Raw genomic sequence first — 21,464 nt, 5'->3', positions numbered from 1 at the left:
AAAAATAAGTTTAAAAATCAAACAAACTGTACGCCGTGGCTAGAGAGCCTAAAGAGAAAATGCAAAATTTATCACAAACGCTCTCGGCTGAATTGGTGCTAATGAAGTTGAAAGCATTATCCTTTTCAATCGTACCGGATCCGTCGTTTGAAAACACACATTCAAACACGGCTGCTTTGAAAGCAATTTCCCAGAACAGGAGGATTTTTTTATCTTCTACGTAATGTTTACATCAAATATGAGGATCAATCATATGCTGAATGAGTTTATTAGATTATCCCAGATTCTATTTGAAGGCTTTCAGTGATAATTTTTACTCCGTTTGCATAGCACAAATGCACAAAAGGAAGAGTAAAACAAACAAAGGGTCTATTTCATTAGATTGATTTCATAATAATCGAATGGATCATTTAACCATGCAAAGCAGTAGCTGATATCCAATTTGATTTATATCTAATTCAAATAGAAAACCAAATCTATTAATCACTTTTTGTCAACAACGATGTGCAAATCAACGAACTATTTAACTATTAATGTTATGAAAACAAGAATAACTCATCATGTCCTACGTGTTGGATGTCCTTTCGAAGTGGAGTATTAAATACAATGAAAGGTTTTTTTTGTTGCAAACGGTAAGGTTTGTAAGTTAAGTTATCAATGTTATGTTGTTAAATATGAAAGACCTTCTAAAAATCTTACTCGAAACGTAAAAAGACCCTGCCTTTTATTTATCAATAAATTCCACTCACCAAAGCTTATTCTCGGTGGTGCCGTATAGTCCTCGTCGAATTCCAGCTCCGTTTTCACGAGATTCTCTATATTGAGCTGGCATTCCTGTGCGAGCGAAAACGAACCAGCGAAAGAAAAACGGAAAGCGAAACAGACAACAAAGTTAGACACTTTTCACGCTCGAAGCATCATATCGCCGTCCGGGCGTCGGTTGAGTTGGTTGATTCGGTTGCCGTTGCTTACCTCCATGTTCTTGAAGTCCCACTTGCTGATCGATTTGCTTTTGCACAGCCGTATCCGGTCCCAGCATTTGCACTTCCGATTGACAATCTCGCAGCCCGGCTCGATCAGCACGGTTTCCGGACAGTCGCTACCATCCGGCCGGTCCCCATCGGTGCTTGTTGGTGGAACGTCTGCAAAAATACACACACAAAAAGCAGTATAGCATGAGAATAGAAATTCATTAAAAAGAGAAACAAACAAAACTTGTGTGGGTTTCCTAGCGAATGAGAGGGGGGGGAGGGAAAAAAGGTGTTTATTTTTTTTATTTTTTATTTTTATTTTTTTATTTTATTAATTGCTCGGCCACGTTGGGTTACAGCAATACAGGTGTTGTCGTCCCACGTTTTATGTGAGAAATGGTATAAACCAAAGGCAAACAGAAATGCACTTGCATATGGTTCGTTTTCTCTATTTTTCTACTTCTCTTTCTCTCCCTCTCTCTCTCTCTCTCTCTCTCTCTCTCTCTCTCTCTCTCCCTCTTTCTTTCATACACTACCGCACATCAGCCTCCGACCTAGAGGTTAGACCGAACGAGGACAACCGATTTAATTGAGGCCCCGAAGGACTTTTGCCCCGGAAAGGCCTTTGCATTCGTCCCCGTAGAAAAGCAAAACCGTTTCCGTGTGGGTTTTTTTTGTTCTGTCTATCTGCCCTCTGTTTGCTTCTTTTGTTTATTTCTTCACCCCTACAAAATAGTTGCCAACAACGCATCCCTGCTCTCAGGAAAAGAAAGGTAAACCCGAAAGCCAAACGAATAAATTTCCTTCCCCCTACCTGGCTACGTGCAGCGTCCTGGAGGAAGTTTTCAAAAGTAAGATTCTCTTGCAAAATGACATCCTCTTATTTGTGGCTCACCGGTGTGACCACCCACCGGAGAATGCCACTTCTAATGAAAGGAAATTGGTGAAGGGGAAATCACCCCAGGATGGCGCTAGCACAGAATGCATTTCAATTTTGGTATGCAAAAGCTCGAGTGGGGGGAAACTGTGCATAAAGTTTATGCAAATCAGTTTTGGTGAGTTTTGTTCCTTTGCGAAAGAGTGGAGCACAATCGTTCGATTCTAATGGTGCTACAGGGGAAAGTGGAGCGAAGGTCAGGAAAATTAGAGATGGATTGGAAAAGTTGTGCTGATATTTTTCACCACGATTGTTTCTTAAACTAACACAGCTCCTATTGTTCTGTCGAGGGCAGTGCTTTTGTCGCCACAAATGGAAACTACAGCTTGAGTAGTAGAGACTTTTTTCATGAATTTAATAACACAACACCCCCAAAGCAAAGCTCTTATTTGCGCTCCATCCAAGAGCTCCTAGGTGCCATCTGTCGGTGGGCCGGATAGCGTAAGATAAATTGACAACCCTCCCGGGCTCTCGCGTGTTATTGATCGCTGGCAATCAAAATAAATCAATCCAAATAAATCGAACCCCGTGTGTGTGTGCAGAAGAGCCTCATTTCTGCACAGACCGCCGTGTGTCCTTATCGCCTGTTTGACTTGATGCCGGATGTTTGACTCCGGACGACAATCCACTCTCTCTCTCGATCTCGCACACCGACGCATGGCGATATATGTATTGGGGAAACAAATATTTACAGGGCTTTGCACGGTTTACAAAATAAAAACACCAACCCTCACAAGCAGCTCATTGTGCTACGGGGGTCGTCCATCTTGTGCCGGTCGTCCATGAGCAGCAGCACAAAAGACGACACCCACCCAGAGGTTGAGCACAGAGTATGTTTGAGAAGGATCATCATCAAAAATATACCTCTTCCAGGGATGGGAAACGAGCCCACCACTTCAATTTATTGTTGTGGTGTGGGATGACGCTTAAAGGAAAAACAATCGCAAACACACATTCGCCGGCACACAAACAAACAACTGTGTTGTCGTATGGGAGAAAAAACGGGAAAGAAAAAAACAAAAATCCTCGCAAGCAAGTCGTTTGTGTTCCTTGTTGGAGGGGTTATTTGTTTGCTTTTTTTTCGTCGACAAAAGGTTTCAGGTTCCGGTTTGCTGCAGTATGTGCTGTTTGTGTAACATTTAGAAAATGAAACAATGCATGTCGTATTCTAAAGCTAGCGCTGATCGCTGTTAGGGTTTTCTGCTGAATTTTCTTTTGTATTTGAGTAGAATTGTCGTATTACAGTAACAAACAAACAGCCATTGGTTATGAACGAAGGCTTTCAAAACTGCTCAAGTGATTGTATAGCAATTCTTTCCTTCAAGAGGTTATTTTGTGATATTTTAAAATAATGTTAAAATAAGTATAGCCTATAAAGTATCCTAGTAATCTGGAGGATCATATGATCATATGATATGATCGTCTTGTCATATGCTCTCATGACAGAACAACGTTGCATGTTTCCCTTGATCTGATATGCACAAAAAGACACTCCATTTTGGTATTTCTTCACTTTTTTTCACGCTACACTATCATGCTTCATGTGCCACACGCAAAGCAATCGAAATCAATTTTGCGCCTTTGGATCCTTTTTTTTTGTAGTTTTGAGAAATAAAACTCACCGGCAAACGAAGGAGACACGTAATACCAATCAACAAATTTACCAGTCACGTTTTCCTCAGAAAAAAAGCTACACCCTTCTATACTTTGCCGTACACCTCGGGCTTTTTTTTCATCGGCCCCATCGGAAAGACGAAAAGACACACGCACCGAACAAACAATCAAGGCTTGTCATCAATCGAAACCTCGACCGTACCTCACAACCGTACTTCACCAATGGCAAAGTGGAAATGGAAACCTTTTTTTGCTGTACGTTTTTTTTTTGTGTCGTTCCTCTTCCTGTTCAAAGAGTTTCCAACCCGGCGTTTGAACGGCTCCCAAGAAGGCTTTTGCCGAAAGGCAAAGGAGCGCGCAAAGAAAACTCAACATAATCCGCTACAAATTTGGCATGCGGAAAATTGATGTAGCAGCGCACGGGGCGGACTCTTTTGATTCACTGCGTGTGTTTCCCTCTAGGGAGGGGGCAGATGTAAGGTGGGTGGGTCTCATGCACGAATACAGTACCGATTATTTGTCTGCGTCCTGAGGTTTCTGGCTTAGAGCGGGTTTCGATCTAATGCAAATTTATAGTCCCTTCCATTTTACCTTTCCAGCTCTCGGTTGCGAGATTTCGGTTCCTCGTATCCTTTGCCACTTGCCTCTCTACCTTTCCATCAGCACACATACACACACATAAGCGCATTCAGTTTATTGCGATGAGCCTATTTTTGAGGCTGGCTTTCATCTTTCAAGACAGCCGTCCTCTAAATGCGTTTGCAACCCTTTCGAATACCCACGGTTGTTGGCACGGTCTCGACAGCCTCCCAAGCTCAATTTCGGTCGTTCAGCCGCTGTTCCACACCATTGTGCTGGAGCTTCATTTTCTTTACCCAATTTGTGGGTATAAAAGTGAACGTTTGCCCGGGGAGCAGAGTTTTGGATTGCGATACGGGGAATATGTAAACGATGATGAAAAATCACCCAATCAACGACTCTCCCACTATCCCGGGGAAGCAGAAGGGACACGATCGCCCGATTGGGTTGGTGGGCTCCGATGAAGTGGAAACGCACGAACCGAGGTGCAACGATGCGTGAGATAAAGTTTTATGGTTGGCAGGAGTTTTCTACGCAGAGTGTTGTTTTTATACTGCAGAAGGGCTTAAAGAGTTGTCATTTTTTGGATTAATTTAACTAATTTCAAATAAATCTTGTTTTTGTGTATTACTAAGCTTTCTGTTATGATGCATTTGTTCATTTGTAGATTCTCTAATTTTCACAACAAATTATCAAAATTTTATGAGTGACCATGCGTCTCCATCATGAGAATTTGATTTTCTCCAAGTAGTCATCTATCTAATTAATGAACTTTGGTTTAGAAAATCAAATTGAGAACGTTCTATGATTGCTACAGCTAACAATATCTTTTCATCCCACTTAAACAACAGTACTCTCCCTAATGTGGGCTAATGTGGGCACCGAGCTGAAGCATAACATTATCCAAACCCGAAACCTACGGGCAGGCCAGGGTACGTGGAAATTGAATTGGTTTTTATGTCCTCGCCGTAGGCTAGAGATCGTACGCCGGTGTGCCTAGGTTTAAGGGCAGATACGCATCAGGCCAGGTTATTTTATCGTCCTGCCGCATCTGTTGTTGTATTCAGGCTGTTATAAAAAGCTCCCTCTCTCCACATACCCCACTCCCAAAAGCACAATCTGGTCTAATCTTGATCCAAAGTTAACTCAATCTGGGATAGATTCACTCCTTCCTACCCCCTGGTTACAATGAAATTGAAATTGTATCTCTTTCGCTGACATCTTTTTATCCTTATTTTGAAATTCACTGTCTAAATTTAAACCCCAAACGAACGAACGAACGAACGATACCCCCAAAATGAGCATGTGATGCATTCTTGGAAAAACGGTATGGGGAGTTTTATAAAACCCTCTCTCCACCCCCATATAAGCTCCTGGGCGCATGCAAATGATGGGAATTGTTTTGTCCATCCTCCAACAGTCCCTGGTCCCGAACCCTTTCTCCGCTAAACGAAATGTGTGTTGCGTTACGTTTTACATATTCATCCCCTGTGATGATTGCCTTTTTATCATTCATTTCATTTGGCCGCCACATACGCATGGCCAGTGACGCTTTAGAGCATGGTTAAAATTGGAAATCAAATCATACGGCGCCCCACCTTTGCTGGCACAGTAAATAGGCGTAGGAGGAGCAATGCAAAGCAAAGCTGATTTTGGTCAATCGGATTCGATTGTTGTGAGCACATGAACATTTAATAAGATCACACACACGCACACAAAATCGCACACCCGGCGGACAGGCACCACGGGACAAATTGGGTTTCTCTCAACTCACACACACACACACATTACAATTTGTAGCTTGCGGTTGCAAATATGGCCGAAATCGAGTGCCGGCTGTTGGCCGGCGGATGGAGTTGATTTCATTTTGTGGAAAACTCCATTATGTTGGGTCATTGGGGCATTGGGAGAAAGGTGACCATTCGGGTGGGCGGAGGGGCAATCATAGGCTTTAATATTCTTAATTGATTAGTGCTGTTTGCGTAACGTGGCTTATTGGGTTTCGGTACGGAGAACAACATTGCCAATGTTTTATTCAGCTAACCGAGCCCAGTTATGTGTGGAATTTCTGATGAAAACGCTCTGTATTGTGTTACTGAGAAATGATCGAATTAATTGTTGTATACATAAAAGAGTATAAAACCGTGATAATAATTTGATTATTTGCATGTTTCAATAAATAAAATTAGTCAAATATAAATACAAATTAATTAAACAAATTAAAAGTAGATCAACAAACTTAATAACTACAAACTACAAAAAAGACACCAGAGCAGATTCCAAACAACTGCTCGAATAGGTTTACGTAATCAACTAGAAGAACACGAAAAAGGATAACCCTCATTCGCGTGCCGGGCAGCATACGGCTTATTATTAAGCCATTTTGGAATGTGTCACCGTACTATCCGGTTCACCGACCCATTTCGCTGTCAACATGCGGTAACACGTGTCACAGCGTACAGCCTTCCCCACCTTGCCCCGGCCTCTGCCATGGTGCCGAAGGAAGCGAGAAAGAACATAATCATAGGCATAATCATAAAAACCAGCGTAATCCACCGGCCAAACCGGAAGCGGCGGGGGGTGTATATTGTTCCGCAGTTACCGTGCTTATCCTGCCCCGACTATGCCAGCCCGACACCTCAGGGCCACTGGGGAAGTCAATTTCGGAATAAGGATTTCATTCGTTCGTAAAAAAAACCCCGGTACACAAGGTGCGCACGCAAGTGAAACGTCCATCGTGCCCGAAAAAAAGAAGAAGGAAAAAAAAGAAAACGGGAAATTGAATGAGCCTTTCTTTCCGCTCAGTGTCATGCTTAAGACAAAAGTCCCAGTAAAACGAATGACCAGCATATTTCGTACGTAGTGAGCGAAAAACAACAACATAATATCGTTGAGAGAGAACTGAGAAAAAGAGAGAGAGAGAGAGAGAGAGAGAGAGAAAGAGAGAGAGAGAGGGCACTATACTTTGACTCTGCATTCGACTCGCGAACTCGATTTCCAGGCCCACCCATTTCCCAACCAAAGGGGGGGGGGGGGGTTGTCGATGGAATAAATTTATTCCGGAATCTAATAAATGGTTCGACCGCTTCCGAGCAGACCGGGGCAGAAAGAACAGTGACGGTGAGGTGTGGTGTGGTTTTCCAGCGAAGATTACTATCGTCCCTGGTGTCATCGGTCTTGAGCCCGCGCAACCCGCGCGCTACTGCGAATGCCAAAAGAACACACATACACACCCGAGCAGAGCCAGAAACGGGAGAATGGTGTTCTCGGAAGGAAGCCTTGAAGAGTAAATAAATGTACAAAACACAGTGCGTTCTGGAGCGTTTCCTTTCTTTTGCTGTGTGCTGTCAAATGGTTTCTTGATGCTGACGTCTTCCACGATCAAGTTGCAATTGGGTGTTGGTGGCGTTTGTGCGTCAGAACTTTGGGTAGATCGCCTCACCCTGTCTTTCGGGAGTGGGAGACCTTGATTTCGTTCCCATCCCAGGCTGCTTTCCCCTCGCCGAGTACGCTTGTGTGCGTCGAATTTAAATGAAAACTTAATATCACAGTCGATGGTTGTGGTGGTGCTGTTTCGTTTCGTTCGAAAAGCATTTTAAAGTAGCCAAGTCAAGCCAACGGTGCGAAGAGTCAAACAAAGTGTAGCTTTGGAAATGAACTTAAAAATACAAACCTGCCTGCTTGATGGTAATGGTGAAGCGTAATTGAATCGATGGACAGCTTGATACACTTCTTTTGAGCTTTAAGATACAATTTTTACCATAACACGGACTCACAACTTGCTCAGAACTGATTGTTAATACAGTTTCAGTATTCGATAACCTTTCGAGTTCATCAGAAGTCACTTGTTACCAATGGAAAATACACCCAAAATGCGATTGATCGTGTCGTTCATTGTATTATTGTAATCATTTTTCCCGCTAAACGCCACAGAGCGGAATAAAGAACGATGTGAACATAAAAGCTGCACGCGTGCTGCTGCTTCACCACCGTGGGGCACACAGAAGAACAACAAGTTTTACGCCGAATTATTCATGAACAATGGAGCAGCAACAAAGTACCATTCAACATGTCGCTAAAGGTCAATTTGAGTTGATTTTTTTGCAGTTTTTGTTCGAAAAATCACAATGCGAGCTCAATTCACACGAATTCTTTGCATATTTGGCGATCCAAAACCGGGCGGCAATGTTGATGAGCTTCTTCTTAAACGTAGCGCATGCGATTGCTTCACTAACTGACAAACATCATCTACCCTTTCTATCTGATCCTTTTAACGACGCAACATTAGAACCAAAACCATATCCTTTCTCCTTCCCCGGGGGCGAAGCTAATTATCCTGCTAATTTTTCTGCTTTGAAAGCTGCTGTTTTCCCGCTTCACTCGCAGTCGCCATCACGTATGGTCATGGCATAACTGAGCCGCCTCCGTCAAGCGTTTGCGAAGGAAAAGCACACGAGGAGCACGTGGTGGTGGCATTGGGCCGTTTTTGGTTTTGAAGGGTAATCTTCCTCACTACCTACAGCAGAAGTACGCACGGCAGTCAAATTCTAACTGTGTGTGGTATGCTTTTTTTTGTACTCATGGTTTGCTTTTTCTCGATGCTGCCTTCATAAAAACGTCAACGTCGTGTGTGGGCAGCAGATGTTGATCATGCACAGGGAACCCTTTTTGTTGCTCCCTTAACCAGCAACCCGAAAGCTGGGCCTGTTTTAGTTCTATTTTTTTGTGTGTCGTACAGCAAACAACAACAAAAAACCCGTCTCGTGCTTTTTTGCTCGCTGTTCACCTCTTTTGTGCCCGGACTTACTTCATACTTCGGTTAAGTAAGCTGATTAAGGCAAAATTGAAAATGTATTCATGTTGCTTACATGCTGTCTTTTTTGCATGCGTCCATCCGTTGTGAGCATGTGAAACGTTCGTAGGTGGATTGCGTTTTTAATATTTCTTTTACCATCACTGCCGTACAGCCGTTTCGTTGACTTTTCCTTTGTCCAAAAAAGGGGTACGCCGGCAGCTTGTTTTTGGAAAGTAGATCATTTTGTTGAAAATCTCCTTCTTTTCTCGAATTGTAACAAAAATTTTATGAAAAAAACTGTGCTGCCTGCATCAAAAATGATTGTTAAACATCGTTCTAAAATTACTACTTTCGCAGGATTGATGTACCATGTACATCATAAGACGTATTTCAAGTGAAAATTTAATTCTACCTTTATCTTGCTTGCCTTTATAATATTGTACCTTCTCTCTGTCTTATCATGCTGTTTTTCTTGCACTGTCTACAGCTACATTGAATGCAGATTGTTTCCCCCGTCGTCAACCATACCGGCACCATACCCTGGCTATTTATTTCAACCCCGAAGGTGTGTTTCATTCTGCCCCCATGCGCGCACACCCCAGGGGGTGGAGCGCAAAAAACCACAGAAATCCAATTTCCCAACCTCTCGCATTCGACGGCCGACCACCACCGCCGCCCCTGCTGTACTATACGTCGTCCACTTTGCATTCTCTGACCTGACTAGTGAGGCTGAATTTTCTCAGACAATTTTTGCCGCCCTGTCTGCCGACCTTCCGCCTTCCGACGAAACGAAAATGAAACTGATATCACATTCAGCAAACGCGCACAGAAGGGGCCGACCGGTTTCTTTTTTGCTGGTTGCGCCATATAAAATACACAACAGACATGCTGCAAATCCAGCTTTTGCTAACATATTCCATACCGGTGCAGATAGATTGAGTGGAACAAATTCGGCTCGCCGTATTATACCTGGCGCGATCGATACCGGTACTTTCTCCTGCTGCTTCCGTTCTTCAATCACCAGCCAATATTTATGAAAAATGAAGCTACTGATTCGAGATACGCCGTACTTCTCGCTCTCTCTCTCTCTCTACAGTAAAGAGGCAAAAGTATCGCTCAACATCCTTCCTATTAATAGTTCTTCAGTACAGTCATCCACTGCAATTCCTGGTAGAATAAATTGGGTCCTTTTTTCCCTCCTGCGTCTCACTGGATGGCTAAAGTAAAGCAGCATGCCATCACAAACGAATTGCATCTGAAGGTTGTGGGAAACCGCAGGAAAACAGATAAAATGGGTTAATCTATCCTGAAAGACAGACCGATTTCTTCCTGCTTTCACCAGCCCTACGGTACAATCCAATCCAAATGCCGGACACTGCACAGATGAAGGGAAACGCTCCTGTCCTCCGATGCCCGACGCAATGCTGGTCTGCTGCTCATGAAACCAGTGGTTTTGTGATAAATAAGAGCTTTTACACCCGGAAGGAAGAACTGGTTACTGCAAAAGTAACACAGTGGAAGAGAGAAAACGGATGCTCCAATGCAGCAGCAGTGGTGGCAGGAATAACACACATTGGTAAAAAATACTCCACACTCCAGAGAAACAAAAACTGCTTGCGGCTTGCCAAACGGGGAACGATAATTTGCAACAGACAGCGTTGGTTCCGGGGTTTGCTAGTACGAGTAAGCTCTCTCTCTCTCTCTCTCTCTCACTCTCTCTCTCTCTCTCTCTCTCACTCTCTCTCTCTCTCTCTCTCTCTCTCTCTCGCTTTCGTCCTCTCTGAACAGCAAGTGCAATTTATGTGCATTTTTTGTATTAATTCCTTTTTTTGTACCACCGCCATCGCTTCAGCACAATTGTTACTCATGCACACTGCGCCTTAGGGCAGGAGCTCTTCATGTGCTCTGTGATTTGCTTACATTCCATTAGCCTTACTCTCTCTCTCTCTCTTTCTCTCTCTTTCTCTCTCTCTCATCGACTCCCCTCCCTCCCCATCATGCCCTTTGGGCCAAGGGAGTAGATGACGGGAAACACAATGGTGTTAATGACCGTTCGAGAAAAGGTTACAAGAATGTGGCACAAAGACAGGCCTGAACCTGGTCTGCTACACGTGCCACTACTCCTGGGGCTTTGCCTTTCACGGTTGGTGACTGGTGCATTAACATCGAAAGGCAGCGGGGAGGGAGAGGATAATTTGTAATGTGATCTTAATGTGCGGCAACATGCATCCCACTACAATGGCATGGTAGTGTGCGTGGTAAGCAATTACAAGGCTGCGGGTCAGGCCATAATCATCGGAATAATGTCTTGAGTGTTTGTTGATGCTTTTCTCCTACAGCGCTACTAACAACATGGTACATCACAATAACTTTAGTAACGCGTGGATGGCATTCACCATTAACCCATTGTTTGTTGAAATGTACGGATTTGGTGGTCTTACAGCTCTTACAAGCCATCATTTGCCACCGTGAAGTAGTGGATTCATCGAGATTAAGATCAACTTATGCGCACCTGCAGCAGCTGCTTGTGTCCTTCGGGGTGCGCATTCACAAGTTCTACCTTTAAATAACTGATGATTAATAAACTTCTTTCCCATGGTGGTGTCCACGGTCACGGTACCCCTCACACACACTGTTGATTCTGTCCACCCGCCGACAGCCGGACGTAGACGACGCGTTCCCCAGGATCCCGGACCGGAGGAATTACTTTGGAACAGATTTAATTTCATTTTAATTAAATCTCCTCTCGGCGCCCAGCACTGGACAGCAAGCAGGTTGGAGAGCTTATCCTGCCAGTGCCGGCGTCCGTTTGTCGCATCGTCCACGTGCTTCTCCCTGCAGATTGAGCGTTCTTGGAGTGATGCCGCCCACCGTGAGAACGGTCGGTCGCACTTCATTTCTGCGGGACGATGAAAACTTCCCGTACGCCCAGCATGTGCATGCGCCCGGAAGCTCGCCTGGGGAAGCGACGGCACCGGCGACTAGAGCTAATATTTACCTGCTTATGTTTGCGTTCGTCGTTGTTCGGTGTGTTTTTTTATTTCCCATCTCGTTTAGTATTTTCATAAACAGACTTTTTTTATTTGTGCAGTATGGAAATTGTACTCCGAAGTGGGAGTGGTTGTTTAGTGGAGATTGTTGTTTTGCGACGGTGTTTACATGTCAATGTTTTCAACGCTCAAAACAGATAATTTAGTAACCATATTGCAGTGTACTTTGTTGAGCTTGATGGTGGGAAAATGTATAAAAATGGAGTACATGCAGTTTTAATGGGATTATGCTGAGTAAAACTGTAGCAAAAGTTGATTCTTCCATTAGAGCTGCTGAATGATGAACCTAACAAGTGATGTATACCTCACTATCTATTGTTCTGTAGTTAGTAAATTGAATAATTGTATTGTGCTCGCTCAATTACTGCTAGTTATGAGAAACGTAGGTGTATTCGATCATAGATAAATCGTGTAATGAATTAATCCTCTTGAATCTTTAAACAAATGTGATTATACATTCCCAACCTCAAACACCATTGACAGTACTTAAAAAAGCCGTACAATTACCGCACTAAAAGCGATTGTCTGACCCAAACAATTAACGTAAGCAGTAGTCTAGTCCTGTAAAATCCGCAGCAAAACTAACAATTCACTAAGCCACAGCGTCCATCAATTACGTGCCTTTTTATCGCCGTTGAAAACGCCCCAGTTGAAAAAGCGTTGCGTCATATTTTAACCACACCGTTAATCGATAATTTATGAAGTGTAAATGGCAATCGAACCACTTTGGTGCTGATGTAATCTCACTAATCGTTATCCTACTGCTACTACATCCAAACACCTGACGCTTTATCGTTTTTTGTTGTTACAATTTAATCGTTTCCTGCTTCCTATGCAGCTCCTCCCTGAGAGTAAACGAGGATCAATTTATGATGGCCTGACCCGCTGACCGATTTGGTTGACAAATTGAATGCTCTCCTTCCTCGACCCCTCTTAACGCCACATAACGCACACGATTATGATTACACCATTTACACCAGTACACCTTTTCAGCGGCCACTTGAAAAAAACCCCTCATACTTACCCATACACACGCCGGAACCACCGACCGGTGGCTTCGAAACGCAGCTAAGTGGTGGTTCACACGTGCCGGAAAAACCGCCCGGTCCACCGCAAGCTTCGCCGAGCGTTCGGGCACACACCTTGCAGCACCTGTGCAGCAATAGAGAGTGGGGAAAGAGAAATGCAGAGCAATGGTGAAAATCAGGCGAGGTGAAAATAACATAAAACGAAAACTTTTAACAATAAAAAGTGAACAAGCCCAAAGGGAAGTTTGGTGAGAAACTGTTCAGTACAATAATTCACTGGACAGCAACGCTTTTCGCCACCCCCGGGGCTAGTGGAAAATGATTTATCGAGTGTGTGAGTGTGGGTGTGTATTGATGTAGCAATGCTCCCCCGCAGCGATACATTAAATTTAACAATTTCCATCAACTCCAAAACAAGCTGTGTGCAGTGTGCTTATTCACTCTCTCCTCTTTTTCAGTTGTTCCACTTTGCGAATATTCCACATCACACCGTTGCAAACTACCTGCCTGTGAGTGGAGCATTCGAAACGTGGGAAATAACTATAGCAATCATTTTCCAACACCGCCAGCTCCCTCCATTACCCAAACAGGAAACCGCCGGCATCGTAAAGGTTCGTGACTTTTTGCCATTTGGTTTTACGAGCATCGATTTTGGTTTGGAGCACTGCTGCTAGAATGTCGTTAGGGCAACACTACGGGCAGAGGTGCTCTCCATTCGATCAAACGGTGAAATGAGTGGAAAACTATTACCACACTCACACACACACACCACTCGGCCGGCATGAAGCACCAGGCGTCTCCATGGTTAATTGGCTGCTTTACTTCGAATGAATGCCATTATCGTTTGAAGCCGTAGCGAAAACCGCGTGGGGGTTTAGAGCATTTAAAATGTGCTTCATTTTCAATTGCTGCTCTCAATGCTGTGCACAGAATAATTTGGAGCTTATGTACATATAGACAGATTTTCACTTTATTTCTCCATTGCTGTGAAGTCAGAATTTATAAACCCGAAACGATAGAATGGAGTTTCATTCCGATTTTAAAAGAAAAGAGCCAAATGTGTCTCTGTAAGCTCGTTAGTGTAATTGAAAGCAGGTTATCATTCACAAACATTCGAGTATATTCAACACTGTACCTTTTCCTGTCCTTTCGCCGTTTGCAGCTGTCCAAGCAAGGCAGGAGGTAAAGCAATAATACCGAGAACTTGCCACTGCCGTAGACAAATGGTCAGCAATTACCAGCTACGTAGAAGAACATTTCACCTCTTATCCTCTGCTGTGTGCTGAAACAAGCACAACCAGCTCTGAACTTTCCCTTTCCCTACCCATATCCATTTAAGAACTTCACTCGCCAACACATTCGCTTACATAAATACTCGGTTAGAATGGAAGGGAATATACAGAGTGGGGAGAAAAAAAAAACACATACATACAACACAGCTACTTCCAAAAGTTTTTAGCCAACGATAATCCTAGCGTCCCATGGTCAAGCCAGTCCCGCGCTGCTGCCCCGGCTGTAAAGACCAAAGTTCTGTGACTGCTGCTGCTGCTGCTGCTGCTGCTGTTTACTACCTTGTTCTTTTCTTTTTCTGTCGCCCCCGGGTGCTTCACTTCCACACTCCCAAAGTGAGGGCGAGTTTATCAGCAAATAATCAGCACCTCCTCTTTCTTGTACCTTTTGCCCGGGGCCAGGACACAGCAGTGTGCATAGTAGAAACTAAGAATTCATAGTTCATCCCTTGATCGCTCCGGGGCACAACCGACCGACCGACCGGAGCTTGCTGTGCCAAAGTTTAGGGGCAGGTTTTCATTCCCGTTGAATATTCATCGCTTGTCGTGATTTTCCCTCCCAACCTTTACTTCTTCGTATCGTTATTTGCTTTGCTACCTTTTCGGGCTAGTTTCGGTGGCCCGCCCTTTCTCCATTGCCAAGCATTATTGACACCCACACCGAGTGAGTGCGATTTGGTCGCAGCAGAAGGGCAGGAAAGGAATGGCTTCACCAAAAAGAGCAAAATCGCACACACACATACACACGCATAGGACCGAATGGAGCAATATTCTCACACTTGGGGCGTTTGGAGTTTTGAAAAATGAAGCAAGCATAACGAAGCAAAGGTACGCCCCGTACAGCCACAGAACACAGAGGCAGTGTTTGGCAAGGGAAGTTCAACGAAAACAGTGGGACTACAATCAACCCCAAAAGAGGGAAAGCGGAAAACTTTCCCCTTGCCGCTTTCCCAGTCCAGGCCGGTTCGGGTAAGCGGGATCTCGATCAAGGTGTCAAAAAGAGCAAAGGATTTGTGCAGAAACGACACACAAAAAAAGGCGAGCGAAACCAAGCCTGCCCAACACGAATGGGTGCAAAGAAAACACACGGCTATTGTTGGACCCATGTACGCCTATACATACATACGTACACACCTATTTTTTGTGGGCGTCGATTGTACTCGGCTCAGATTGTAGCATGCAAATATCGGTACGAAGGAATCACGGGAATTTGCTGTCAAGAGATTTCGAAGTCGTACACGAAACGGAGTGCTGTTTTGCTTTGGCCAGGAAATCGGCGCAACCCAAGCAGGCAAAATAACATGTAAAACACTCCCCCAAACACCTAGCACGGGACTTTGAGCAGTGGATTAAGGGACAACAAGGGGCAGAGCTTTTACAACACTTTTTTTCTTGTTTCGTGTCGAATAAGACTAGCCCAATGAGACGTTGCAAAAAAAAGGCCTGAAAGGCTAGACTCGAAGCAGGCGATGCCCAATAAATTGTCCTTCGGGTCCTACCTCTATACGATGCTCATTGCACTTGCATACAGATTTTTTGTCGGACTGAACGGAAAAAGCTTCCCTTTCGTGCATTCGTTCCGTAATTGGTAATTGGATGAATTTGACTTTTTCTCCCCCAGTTTTTGCTCTCTACTGCTTTCTAAGTGAATTTTTCTTCCTTCCATTTTTTGCTCAAACCCATTCATTACACCCGTGAAGGTGTAATTAGCGTAGCGGAAGGTACTTAAGCGAGGCTACTGACCGTTGTTTTTGATCACGTGAGTCAATTTTTAGGCACAATTTAAGCACGGCAGCACCGATACCTACACCTCGCTGCTTCAGCCACCATAGGTCGACGGGGGTTTGCGTGATACTGGATTCCAAGTGCATGCCCCGCAACCTTACCTTACCCCATACCACGAAAGGATACTGGAATTGTGAACTGATTTCCGAAATGGGTGCCTCACACGAAGTGACCATAAATTAGCAGTTCAAGGTGAGCGGGAATGGGAGATTGCCACCACCACCTGCGGATTGGGAAACGCTTCGCGATCCAAACGACACCGAAAGCAGTGAGTGGGTAAATGGCCGTGTAGCAGATGAAGGGAAGGTGGTAGTGTTAATTGCACTATTTGGAAGATATAAATTTGAAGCTAAAGCATGGTTTTACGATTTTACGTGTTCGAGCTAGGGCACAGGGCGGGGCACGTGTGGCCGATAAAGCGGCTAATTTATGGCGTGTAGTAGTTTCACCTCACTCACACCATAAGCTGCCACACCAAGACCATCCGGGGCCAGCCTGAGAGTGACATTTATGAGTGCTTTGTGGGCGTTACGGCGAGCGAATCGTGCTGCGACTACTACCACGCAGGGAAAGCATATAACACACCAAGCGATCATCATTAGGATTTGGTTTTGTGTGTTGTTGTAAAAATGGCTGGCTTTATTGCGGTTAATTTCAAGCCGAAAGCTGAACGTATCGACGTGTAGTTTCTGTAGGTCTGTAATGGGGCTTACGGTTGCTAACGACCTTGTTCGGTGTCGTTTGAGCGACATGTTGGAGTAGGGTTTGGTTGTTTCGAGAGGTTTTTGGTGGGCCCATGCCAGCCGCTAAGCTATCCTAATCAGAGTCTAGTACATTGTTTCTGGTCTTGATGACGGTTCAGTTGCACAATAATACCAAAGTCGATTTGCTTATGGTGCGGTCAGTTAGTGAAAATCCGGGCAAATCGTAGGTGAGGATATTATAAACGAATTAGAACCTTTCGCTCTATTTAAGAAATGTAAAAAACTAACAAAAAGTAAGGGAATCATCTTTGATAAAAAGCTTTTCTGGAGAGCTAAATAAATTCCAAAAATGAACCGTCAAGGTGTTTAACCTTTTATGGATTTAAAGTAACACAAAACTCTGAACACACCTTTCTAGCACATTTCATCCTGTTTTTAAATTTTCTCGGAACTAACAGAAAGTAACTTTCTGTCAACTTTTCCAACCGAGCAAATACTCTCGTGAGTGTGAGTAACTTTACGCCTCCGACCTTACCGTGGCGATAACTTAATGTTTTTGCACCATGTCATACCACAATCTCGGACTGTGCGGTCGTGACCATGTCATGTCAAGACATCATTCCTGTCACATACTTCAAAAAAAAAGAAAAGGAAAAGCTTCACCCAAACATGTCGCATGTAAATCGTCGTCTCCCGCGGTGCAGACTTCTTCGTCGTTTTGAGTTCAAGATTACAAATTCGGTGGGGCACAAACGAGCGAAAGTTAACAAAACAAACTTTGCTCCGCTGGTACGGGGAAGCCAAAAAGCTTTACAAATTTCCTCAAATGCTCCGTACGGCATACTAATGCTCGGTGCATTGCGCCGCGCTGCTGATGACATTGGCCCTTACCCACATCATTTGCATGGAGGAGTTGATAAATGTTCCCTATCAATCGATACAAGAAAGAACAACGACCTAACAAGTAACACATCAACAATCATTTTCATCATCGAAAATCAAACGTCTAAATCATAAGACACTGTAAAACAAATGCCTTTTACATCGCTTCAAACTATACGCTTTCAACGGATTCATCCAACAGATGTTGCTCACTACGAGCAAAAAAAACACACGGGTTATCTATTCTATCTCATCAAGCCCTTCAGGGGTACGTGCTGGGAATAAATTCATTTGATGCCATTTTGAGCAGCCCTACAACCCCGGCCATAACTTGTTGCCCCTTTCAAAACTCCTCAGCCCGAAACATAGAAAAACTTGTTGCATTAACCATTTTGGGCCGCTCCGAGCATGGGGTCATCATAAATTTGAAGCTTAAAATGTTCTTTTTAATAGGCCAAGCCCTTCCTTTTAGCAGGGTTTAAATTTCGTCCAAATGTTGTGCGATCGGGCATGTGTGCAGCTGTGCCCATCGGTTTCGGACCGGACAAAGCGGAAAACAGTCCGCCAGAGTTCAAACAGAACACAGAAACTTAAACCACACTTCATGGAACTAATCTAAATGTCGTGCTAATAAAATCTAACGTTACCAGCTTCGTTTGCAAATGCTAAAAAATTGACCCAATTTAAGCCACAGCTAGCGTCTGTATGTTGTACTCTCTTTCTCTCTTTCGTTATGCAGGCAATAATGTGTCTCAAATGTCCTCGCAGCGTACAGAGAGGAGAGTGGATCGATTTTTTCAGGACCACTCGATCCCTTTCCATTGCGCCATCCATGAACCCATCGAATGGAAGCGTACACCGACCCTTAGGCACACGTCACTTTCACATGAAGGGCGGACAGCCATAGCAAAAATTGCCCAAATTGAGTGGGCGTGTGGGCATGGGCAAATCGAAAGCGTACAGATTAAATAGATGAAAGAAGAAAAAAAACAGAACGAACAGAAAAGGGCCGATACTCACTTGCACGGATCCCACACGATGTAGCCCTTGCCCGGGCAGTCCTCCGGCCGGATGATGTCGCACTCGTCCGGATTGCAGACGCACTTCAGGCCGAAAGTTTTCACATTCAGCACCATCAAACAGTAGATGAGCAGCTTAATGCTGAAATTTATCGTCGATATGCTGCCGTTGAGCGCCGGGATGGCCGCTAGAACTTTTCCCATTTTCTCGCCCATCGACTCATGGCATCCCGCGTTGGACGGGGAGGGTTTTGTGGGATCTCCTGTATGTGTGTGTGTGTGTGTGTGATTCGAACACTCACGCTCACTCACGCACACTCACTCAACACTTATGAAGAAGCACGGTCAAAGCGGGAACACAGCACGAAATCACACTTTTTTCGATGTAAGTTTCTTTTTTTGTTGCCAAAACAACGCCAATCGAGCAGCGTTAAAGATACCGCGTGCACTGCCAAATCCTACGCCCTAATCTGGCCGCTTTTTTGTAGCAAAACTGCGTGATTCGTTTTCTGGCCTTCGGGATTACACTGTTTCCGGCCGGGCGAAACAACGGTTCCGGCGTCACTACGCGTCACTATTGAAAGCGAAACTCTCTCTTGCCGCCACAACGCACATCAGTTCTGATTATTTCGCATGGCTTACTGCGTCTGTGTTGTGCTTCTTTTAATGCTGGAAAATGAAATAGAAAATTGCAAACATGAAAAACACGCTGCCTACACAGGCACGGCCCATCACGACTCAAACGAGCCGTTGAAAGAGTGGAGAGCGCTCGCGTAAATTACGATTTCCATTGCCACAAATGGACAGGGAGCGCGCACGCAACCTCAAGGAGCGGGATGCGCGACGCCCACCCATAAACCATTAGGGAAATAAAATAAAATCACCACTGACAGCTCGAAAGACACTGCTGCTACACTGCTCTCTCTCTCTCTCTCTCTCTATCCCTGCCCTCGGTTTACTGTACTGACACCCGAACGGCACAGTTTGCCCCTCAAGCTTCGATGATGGTTCCGTATGGTGCATAAAATTTAATTTACGACAGTGCCCTCCCCATGCAACCGACGACGACGATTTTCTGCTCAATTTTTTCCGACTTTCCTACCACTTGCACAGTGAATAAGCGAGCCAGTGTGTGTGTGTGTGTGTTGCAATGCTACTCTTTTTTTTTGTTTCGCTCGCAGTAAACCTCTTCTTGAAGCAATTTTACTTTTCGCCTACTTTGTTTTTTTAATGATTTTCATCGCATTTTTTGCTGCAGCCGCGGGCGACCGGGAATAATCGTTTCGTACGTTAAGCTTTATTATCTTTTAAATGGTCAACGGTTGTCATCGTGGCATGCGTGGGACCGTTACTTTGTTCTGCAGCGCGCTACATTGTATGGGAATTAAACCAGCGGGGAAAGCATGCCCGTCCGCTCCCGTTGCCGGGCGTTGAAATGATGAAATTAATCGTTACATCCGCGTGAACAGGTCCGGCTTGCTTGGTTGAGGATTAACCTGTTGGGGGGGGGAGATATTTAAAACACACACACGTGTTCGGTTAGTACAGTGATGATACCGTGCGTTAAAGCGTTCGCTTGCGTACATTGAGGATGTTCGAGGGTATATGTGTGGGGAGTGTGACGAACAGAAAGTGGGGTGAAATGTGAAATGAAAATGAAGGAATTTTTCGTTACCGAATGACATTTAATTTCATCACAAATTAAACACAAACAACAAACTGGAGGAAAACTCACATAACGTAACCGAAAGCGGCAAACGTCATGCAGCAAGCTGCTGCTGCGAGATGTGGTTGCGAATGAGCAGGGTAAAATGAATAAATAAATCAAGCGAAGCAAAAGCGATCATCGTAAGTGATATGAGTGAAATGATATTTTGCTGTCAGGATCAGGTGAAATGATACCGGACAGATACATGGTATGGTACGATAGATGATATGTTTATGGGAAGCTACCAGCTTGTATAACGGTTTCAAAAGAGTTTTAATTAAAATATCTAATTTCATTAGTCTTTATCAGAAGGAGAATTTCGTTTATTTGTTTTCCATAGAAACATTGCTGATATACGTCTATCAAACATAACTTTAAGGCGTCAACATGTACAGATTGTAATGTAATATTGTAAAACATTGTGATCTTATGTTTGATTCTTCTACAATTAGAATAGTTTGAAATTTTGAACTAAATTGGATTATGTTAAAATGCATAAAGTGGCTCAGAAAACAAATTTATTCGCTTTATTCTATTTTCATTTCACAAATCTCTTGTTTCCAAAATAAATTCCATTAAATTACATCCATCTTTAAGCAAAACCACTCGTACGAAAGCTCGCTCTCCCTTCTCAAAGCTCGTCAAAAGTATGACGTTAAACGACGGGGCAAACCCATTTCGGCTTACTGCCGACTACAATCGCTACCCACACACACACACACGCACCAAAAACCCCACTGCAAAAGCTAATGCCCGTTTTTGCACCGTGACCCGTCAGTCGACAAGTGGGCGGTAAGATGTGCGTGAGAAGTTGCTACTAGCACCCACACACACACACCCACACGGAGGGGCTCACAAAGTACGTTCTATTGTTGGGAGCGCGCAAAGGAAAGGGTGCAACTTACTACAAAATTTGCTACTCGAAACCACTCTCCCCGAAAACGAGTGGTTTTAATCCCGAACTGCTTCGGTCCAGAAAGCTTGGCGCTCCCACACACACATCCCACACGCGCGGGCTTTCTTTATTACTTGCCGGGGTTTGCTCGGGTGCCCGTCTGTGTGCTTCATAATCTACGGACACTTCCCGGAAAGCGGGCAATAAT

At 44.3% G+C, this 21,464-nt stretch overlaps 1 protein-coding gene across 3 annotated transcripts in view; it reads right to left on the bottom strand.

Annotated features, from left to right (window-relative positions):
• LOC133392667 (cysteine-rich motor neuron 1 protein) overlaps positions 1 to 21,464 on the bottom strand; it is a 54,051-nt gene that overhangs the window by 16,874 nt on the left and 15,713 nt on the right. For all 3 annotated transcript variants that reach the window (XM_061653014.1, XM_061653016.1, XM_061653017.1), the window contains exons 2-5: positions 18,655 to 19,322; positions 12,971 to 13,098; positions 973 to 1,142; positions 750 to 834 (exon numbers count right to left, since the gene is read on the bottom strand). In XM_061653014.1, the coding sequence (XP_061508998.1) occupies positions 750 to 834; positions 973 to 1,142; positions 12,971 to 13,098; positions 18,655 to 18,869 (598 nt within the window). In that variant the 5' untranslated portion in view covers positions 18,870 to 19,322. The remainder of the gene's footprint in view (positions 1 to 749; positions 835 to 972; positions 1,143 to 12,970; positions 13,099 to 18,654; positions 19,323 to 21,464) is intronic.

The sequence above is a fragment of the Anopheles gambiae genome, chromosome 3 (assembly GCF_943734735.2).
Source record: "Anopheles gambiae chromosome 3, idAnoGambNW_F1_1, whole genome shotgun sequence".
Taxonomy (NCBI): domain Eukaryota; kingdom Metazoa; phylum Arthropoda; class Insecta; order Diptera; family Culicidae; genus Anopheles; species Anopheles gambiae.
Note: the sequence above shows the minus strand (reverse complement) of the source record. Positions and strands in the feature narration are given on the sequence as shown.